General features: G+C 45.9%; 1 protein-coding gene across 1 annotated transcript in view; it reads right to left on the bottom strand.

Annotated features, from left to right (window-relative positions):
* Positions 1 to 7,165: 7,165 nt before the first annotated feature.
* Positions 7,166 to 8,314, bottom strand: part of LOC135896066 (beta-1,3-glucosyltransferase) — a 42,897-nt gene continuing 41,748 nt past the window's right edge. Inside the window, exon 12 of the mRNA XM_065424397.1 lies at positions 7,166 to 7,666. Coding sequence (XP_065280469.1) covers positions 7,520 to 7,666 — 147 coding nt within the window. The 3' untranslated portion in view covers positions 7,166 to 7,519. The remainder of the gene's footprint in view (positions 7,667 to 8,314) is intronic.

Below are 8,314 nucleotides of genomic sequence, written 5' to 3'. Positions count from 1 at the left end.
CATCCTCAATGCATGCACCTTATAGGCAGCTCGGTTCGCGACGAGTACGTCACTTCGTGAGCGGACGAGCTAATGCACGATGAAATGTTAATCTGTGATGAGTCACTAACCTGAAGAAATAATGCACTTGTTTAATTGAGCCTGAATGAAGCTCTGTTACCGCGCTCCCGCTTCGCGAACAAAACTAAACACATTTTTCAGTAAAGTTATTGAAAAACTAATCCATATTCGTCTGTCTAAATTTGTCGAAAAATTTAACTTGTTGCACCACAAACAATTTGCATTCCGTCACAGGTATTGGGTAACCTTGCTCTTACTCACTGATAAATGCAAAAACGAAATTGACAAAGGTAAATTCGTTGGTTCTATCTTTTTAAAAGACTTTACTAAAGATTTTGATACAGATAACCATGCTATTTCATTCTCTAAACTTAGCTCTCATGGCATTGAAGGAACTCCTCTAAACTTCTTTCAAAGTTAGCTATCAGATCGTGAGCAAATAATATACATTTCTGGCGTTTCTGCTAACCAAATAACAATTAACATCGGGTCCCAGAAGGCTCAATTCTTGTTATACGCTTTTGTTTTTGTTATATATTGACGATCTATCTAAATGTCTAACATAACTAACAGAATGCATCCTATATGCCGATGACACCACTCTTTTATATTCGGGTAAGTGTTTAAACAATCTTATAACGACTCTTAATGCTGATCTTATAAATATTTCTACTTGGTGTGCTAACAACAAACTTCTAATTAATCCTTCCAATACTAAATTCGTCATCTTCAGTTATAGACCCAATAATGATCCGCAAGTTCTGCCAATTTTTATTGATTTGCATACTCTGGTTAATCTGTATTACGCATTCATTCATAGTCATCTAAACTATTTCGTTACTTCCTGGGGTCAAACTTATCACTCTCATCTTTCGTCCTTACAACATGTGTAAAATCAAGCCACCCGTATTATTGCTAAGAGTAATCCCCGATCAGATGTTACAGAACTGTACTGCGATTTAACATACTCTGCATTACTAATTTTGTGAAATTCAATGTTTGCATATTTGCATATTGAGCAATTAACGACCATCCCCTTCTAAAATTTGTTTTCATCCAAGGACTTACCGATACAAATTACAGAAGTTTTTCTCTAAACAATTTCCTACTACCAAAAGTTCGCACTAACTACTGTACCCAAAGAGTTGGTTTTGCTTTAATTAAATCGTGGGATTCTTTGCCTTATAATATTAAAGGTGCTGTTTCCGTGCCATCACATAAACGTTTTCTTCACGATTTATTCGTAATCAATAAGAGAATTTTACAAATGACATAACCTGTCCGTTATCGTTTTTTGCTGAATAATGACTATGTATCAATTGACTGGAATTGTTGAATCACTGAAATGATCGTGCTTGCTTAGTTAGTTAATGTTACTGTTAGTATTCTTTGTACCTGTTTTTTATTACTCTTTATTGCTGTTTAGTATAGTTTTCCATTTCATGTAACATATCATAGGAGGTCCACCTTGAGTGTTTTCACTATGACACCTCCTTCTGTGCAATATCATACACACTTTCGTATATTGTTTTTATCAGAATAAACATAAAACTTCGAGAACGTGCACCTTCCTAACGGGTCATTTGATCGTCTGTCCAGAAGCTAGTCGAAGTGTGCCGCGCAATACCGTCCTTTCGTGGGTGCACTGATAGAACTCTGCCTAGGTTCCATACAAGCGGACGTGCGCTGTCGTCATGCACAAGCACCACGTCACCTTCACGTAGCCGAGGTAGTTCACGAACAGGGCTGATTGTGCGCGGACCGAAGTAAGAGCAAGTACGACCGCTTCCATGGGATATTACATAGCTCCGCTGTGAGACCATGTGAGACGCTCAGGATAGCGCACGCGGCGGAGCAGGCCCGCTCGTGTCGATGACGTGCGTCGAAAATGCTGGCTGCTCACGGAAAGCATACGGTGCGGTGCGTCTTCCGACCAAGAAGTGCGATGGAGTCAGCGGCTGTAGTTCATCCGGGTTACTGTCGAGGTAGGTAAGAGATCTGCTCTTTATGGCCGCTCCAACTTTGCCGAGAACGGTAGAGAGGGCCTCGGCGTTGAGACTGCTGCGCCCAAGTGAACGTATCAATGCTTTTTTTTTTTTTGTCGATCTGATAAGGCGCTCACACCATCCTCTCTGCCAGGGAGCTCTGTCTGCAGTGAACTTCGATTTGATCTTCCCATCAGCAGAGTATTCTTGGAAAACCGGCAGAATATAGTTTTCAACACTCACGCACAACTGTAGAAAGAGCGCGTTATCAGAGTATATATATGGTATTGGGGATTGCACGCCGCGAGACAAAACTATGGAAGGCCAAAAGCGTGGTGGTCGTTGTCATATTGGTCGTCGGTTCTAAATGGATGGCGCGAGTGACGGCACACGGGAACACTTGCTAGTAGCAGCCGTATCACGTGCGTAGAGGTGCCAGCAGTAATCCACGCCAACGACAGAGATGGGACTTGCTTCGGTGATTTTGTCTCGTGGCAACGAAGCAAACGGCGCTGTCTCGGCGACAGGCTTATGGCGTTTGCAAGGTAAACAACTGCTTAGCACCCTTTTAACGGTCTGCCGTCCTTTTACAGTCCAAAGCTTCTATCGAAGCTCGCGAAGCGTGGCTTCGACTCCACCACGACGTACGCGCTCATGCACAGCTAAAGCAATGAGAGAGGTGAATGCGTGCGTTGATGGTTAAAGGACCGCGTACCTAACGTACAAGGAAGCTGCGAGCTGCTGCAGACGACCGCCGACACGAAGTAAACCACTTGCGTCCAGGAAAGGATATAGTCGAATAACTTGAGTTGTGTATGGTAGCCCTTTCCCTACGCGCAGCGCTTGCACTTCGGAGAACATCTCTTGGACGTTTTGCAACCAGTGAGTGTTCCTTCCGCCTTGCAAAGCTCTGCTGCGGCTAATGGTCCAACCGTCGAAGATCGCTTAGACGACGCGTTTCCAGCAAATTGGTAGACCCAACCGGTGACTCTTAACAGTTTCTTCAGGGTATACTGTACCTGCTAACAAGTAGACTATAGTGTTCGAAACAAAAGCTGCAGGACACACTGACGTTTCTTCTGGAATTTTTACTTAGTCTTGAAAGTGTTCTCGTAATTTAGTATACTCATCAGGAATGGGCTGTTGCGGATCATGAAGCCAGGTTAGACTGAGTCACCATAAAGTTGACGCAAGAAGACAGGGGGATGACACTCCTCCTGTTACCAAGTCAGCTGGGTTGTTTTTCCCGGCATAATGATGCCACTGTATCGGCGATGCCAAGCCATCAATCTCGGAGACTCGATGACGTACGAGAACAGCTCTCTTTTTGACGGTTTACTCCGCATCCAATGCAAGACGACGGGTCAGTCGGTCCAAAAGTGAATTGGAACGGAGCTGAGCAACGGCCACTGTGTTGGCGTATATCCACACAACCTCGCACCGATGACGCAGGCTAAGTACCTCCAGACGCGGAAGCGAATTCTGTTTTAGTGGTGCAACACGGCTGTTGCTTATTAGGAGCTGCGTGTTGCAGGTGCCGTTTGCACGTACGTAAATACAGGGCCCGCACACTTTCGGATTTGTGTCGGAGAACACTATAGCTCGATTGAAAAGGCTGCATCATTTGTTCGCAGGAAGACCTAACGTTCAAGGCCACAGGAGTTCATGCTGGCCAATTCAGTACGCCAACTGTTCCAGCTTCTTTGTTCTTGCGGAAGGGCATCGTCCCATGCGTATTTCATCTTCGACAAGTCTTGAAAAAGCAGCTTTGCTGTGAGCGTAAATGGCGCTAAATACCCCAAAGGATCGCACAACCTCGCTAATGTCTGAAACACCACGCGCCTGGTAGAAAGCTCGTTCGCTGCGAATTCAGATGCTTCGCGTTCAGCGAGGACAATCTATAGTCTCCGTCAGGTTCCCAGGGTACCCAACCTTGATTACGGGACTCTCTCCGACTTCGTCGTCAGTAGCAGTCATGTCGCACAGGAAGCGTTTCCGGAAAGCATCTGAATTGGAGGCCCACTTGCTTAGTTCCATACTTGCTTCAGAGAATATTTTGCGCAGCTCCGCGTTCTTCTGAAAAAGGTAGGTAACGTGAGAGTCCAACTAGGAGGCATCGGGAACCGAGGCTTGCAGCTCGTCGGTGCGTAATAGTTTTCGTGACGCTGGCCCTGACGACGCCTCATTTCTCGAGCAGCCCCTCTACGCATATCATTGAAGCTAGAAGACTCGGAAGGGCGACGACCGGGAGATTTTGGCACCAAAAGAAATGTCGCGTAATAAAGACCCGAGCCCTAGCGCAAGCTTGGTTTGGTTTGGTGCCTGCGGATATGGCTCAACTCGCTAAGAGGGATCAGCCATGAATGGCGCGGCAGTAGGTGCGGCAATGCGGAGGAATGCATTGGCGGTCCAGTTACTTTTGTGCTTCAATGCATAAAATAACGTTTTGTAAAGAAAGTAAGTGGAACGGCAATGTATTTCTCCCCAAAGTTCGCGAATTATTATTTAAAAACTGGTGTCATCCTAAGAATTCGTTGCAAGTGGATGCGCCTTGCGAACTCCACGGCTAGAACTTATAAATTGCTATATGGGCCATAAGATAATTACTTAAAAACTTTATTAGTATATTTTGTTAATTAGTCGATTATAAATCATTAATGTCCACCTCTTCGAGTAGGCCAAGTCATGGACTAGAATTGTGCTGAAATTGTGCTGAAACACCCGGTATATGTATCATAAGTGCATGTGCGCAGTTCCAACAGTGACACTGGTGACAATAATATTTGCTGTCAATCGCGCTGAACGCGAGCATCAAGCACGGCGGATGGAGAAGATCTAAGAGTGAGCGTCACGTGATCATCTTGAAGCATATGGTCATAAAAATATTTTGAAAAGAGGCTCATGGGAAATGGGCCGTCGCCACGTGATGCGAAAGGAAAAAGTAAACTTTAGTGAAAAGAATGGTCCGGCAGCTTTGGTTGTGGTGGCCTCAGGTGACGGTTCGAAGTCCTTGGACTCGGGCGGCATCTTCGGCTTGCCCGATGGCCCAGAGCTGGTCGTCCAGCCCCGTGATGCGAAAGAAATAATTTTCATCCGCTGAGCGCGTGGAATGGAGAACGCGCGAAGAGGGCGCCACTAAAATCTACCGCGTACCATACAGTGTTTGAAAAGCCCAGCAATCGTGCAGGGCCTACTCCTGAAGACTCATTTAACAGATCGGCTCCAGAGAGAAGCTCGTGGGGCGGCAGCATAGGTGGCTGGCTTGCCGAGGCTCGCTTTTCGGCGTCATGCTCCGTGCGATTTGCAATTTCCGTCAGTCAAGGCACCGTGTGCGCACGCGAAAGCTGCATCGGCGACGTTCGATGGCACTACGATTCACGAGAGCAATGCCGAAAGTCCGCCTCGTTCTTCTCGAAGGTTGCCCTGGACACTGAGCACTTGGAACGACCGGTCGCTCCAAGAAACAACAGTGGTAGGTACTGCTCACCAAATACAGGCAGTGTCACAAGCGTAGTGAGCACCAGCGAATGACCATGATATCAAGTCACGCTGAACGGCAACTACCACTACTTCCGCACGAAGGCTCGGGCGCCCAAGCGAAACGAGGGAGAGTTGTAACGAACGCTCATTTAAGCTCAGATCGTCACTGCGCCCTCCCCCGCCCTCACCTCACAACGTCCGCCCCCTCCCTCGCCTCACACTTACCAATCTTCCTGAAGGCGATCCTTACCTCACCCACACACGAAAGCAAAATGCAAAGAGATGACGAACAACGCAAGTTACAAGATATTCCGCGAAACCTCCTAAAGTGTATACGTAACAGATGCTTATATATAGCCATGCCTTGGGGGCATGCTTTGAAGGGCAGCGCTTGCAAGTGAGCGGCTGTGTTTTGCCTAAATACGCAGTCTTCTGCGTACATTTGCAAAATCAATTGTGCTGGAGAGCAACATATTATGTTTAACTTGCCGTAATCTAAAGACAGAAGTCGTGATAAATGATATTAGCGCGATAGCGTCAAGGGCCCCGTACGTGTTGCAGAAAATCCGGCGTCGGCGTCCACTGTCGGCTGTCTTTTCGACAAACATCATTCAGAACCACGCGTATTTTTTGCGGCGCTAAAGTTATTTTTCTATCACTAAAGTTGCACATACCTTGTCTTAAGTTTACGAAGTTTTTTCTCGGAATTTTGACAATGGCAACCCACAAACAAATGTCATGAAACAAAACACCGACAGCCCGTGCCTTTTATGTTAAGTCTTGTCAGACTGAAATTCTAAAAGTGCTACACAGTACCAGGAGATCGGCCCACGCAAGAGGCCGCGTTTCTACCAGAAAGCTCGTCTCTGTGCATTGACCGCCGCGCGCCAGCGTTTCACGGTAAACATTACGGTTACAGAAGCTGCAGTTGCCCGGAAGTGTGAGAAGCAGTCAGGGATCTTTGAATGCTATATACTGCGTCCAACTCTTGAAGGCGAAGCTTAAGCGTCCTCCAAATTTTGTAACGGCCGTTATGAGCATGTCTGCGTTGCCAAAATAAAACATCGCAGCCTGTGAAAATATGTCTCTAAACAAGTGCAGCATGGGTGTTTTCTTTTTTCACCTTATATATATAAAAAAAAAGAAAACTGCGTCGAGGGACTGTTGTGCAGCTTTCCATACCGTAATGGTGTATAGTCGTGTGCCAAGAGCGGAAGTTGCGCGACAGCTCAGCGCTTACCAGCAGCGTGGTACTTGTTGAAGAGAATGGAATTAAGGTTGAAGATGGGGTATGTGACGCGTGTAACGGACCCGCGTCCGGCTTCAAAGTACGCATTGCTGCAGTGGCACGAGTTCGCGATCCCTAATGACAGCGGTGGCGAGGATGAGGAAGGTGACGGCGGCGGCGTAATGGGAGGCAGGGAAAGAGAGAGAATTATCAGAAGGCGACAGCTAAGAAGCTGGCCTGAACCAGTGTGTTCTTCTAACGGTGATGAATTAAAGAAGTGATGTGATTAAAAAAAAACGCTCACGCACTAAGATGCACACCTGCGCGAAAGGCACTCGTTGAGGCTACATGTGTCCCGCAGGAATGCAAATGAATAGAAAAAGAAGCTCATTCGTGAGGACTTCGGTTCTGCCACAGTAAAAACAAAAAAAAATATTTATTTGAAGGCTCGAAAACGCTCTAATACACTGAACTTATTTACCTTCACTAGAACACTTGCACATACAAGTTAACACGAGCAGCTTGATTTATTAGCTGCCCTCTTTTCGTTCGCAGCTGCTTACAAAAGATTTCTAAACTAGAGCGTAGCCATGTGCTTTCGCTTTACATAACATGTAAAAACAGCTGCAGTGAGCTTCACAATTATATACGGTACGACAAGCGGTCGCCAGAGAGGCCGACCCCCTCTGATAAGCACTTGGCTTTCGTTATCTGTTCCCGCGAAACGAACCGGTTCTATAGCTGCAACTAAGGCATACTGATGCTGTCAGAGTTCTTCATGTCGGGTAGCGTTGTATGGAATATCCGCAAGCCACTTCCGGTAGGCAGCAACTGGGTCCATCATCCAAAACTTGTGAAACGAGATGGGCCGCTGATGAGACAGGAGCTGACGACTGTAGTCATCTGGTCTCGCCTACAAGAAACGCAGAATTTATGTGCCGTAAGTGCGAAAAGATAAACAATTGCACGAGTGCACAAATGTCAATATACTGTCTAGCTAGAGCCCGCCTACACGTGTACAATAGTAAGCACGAACGTGGTAAATAAATTTATCGTTACCCTAATTGGCCTTGCCCACAAAACAGCCTACATGTCGATAGTCGTTTGCAGGATAAACACATACGGCGTTCGGACGTATGTGTGTGTTTCGGACGTTTGCAGAAGTCGCTAATTAACCTTTGATTCAACAGTGACGACTAAACGATTCGCCAGATTCACCAGACTATACATGTATACTTAGGTCGCAAGGCGTCGTTAATTCCAGAGGCTGCAAATATAGACCGACAGTGACACTATAAATGCGACGAGAAAACAAACAAACAAAACAGGGATCCGAGGCTCGTTGAGTGGCGGGGAGTATCTTTTTTATTCAAGTTAGGCGGAAAAAGCTTTAGCGGATATATATATATATATATATATATATATATATATATATATATATATATATATACAGAAGCTTAAAAGACATATCATGAACAGCGTCAACTGAAACCGAAACCCTAGAAGTTCGCAAGCATTTCCACATAGAATCTGTAGCTGGGGTTGTCGTTATGGATAATAT

Source organism: Dermacentor albipictus, chromosome 2, assembly GCF_038994185.2.
Source record: "Dermacentor albipictus isolate Rhodes 1998 colony chromosome 2, USDA_Dalb.pri_finalv2, whole genome shotgun sequence".
In the NCBI taxonomy this organism is placed as follows: domain Eukaryota; kingdom Metazoa; phylum Arthropoda; class Arachnida; order Ixodida; family Ixodidae; genus Dermacentor; species Dermacentor albipictus.
Note: the sequence above shows the minus strand (reverse complement) of the source record. Positions and strands in the feature narration are given on the sequence as shown.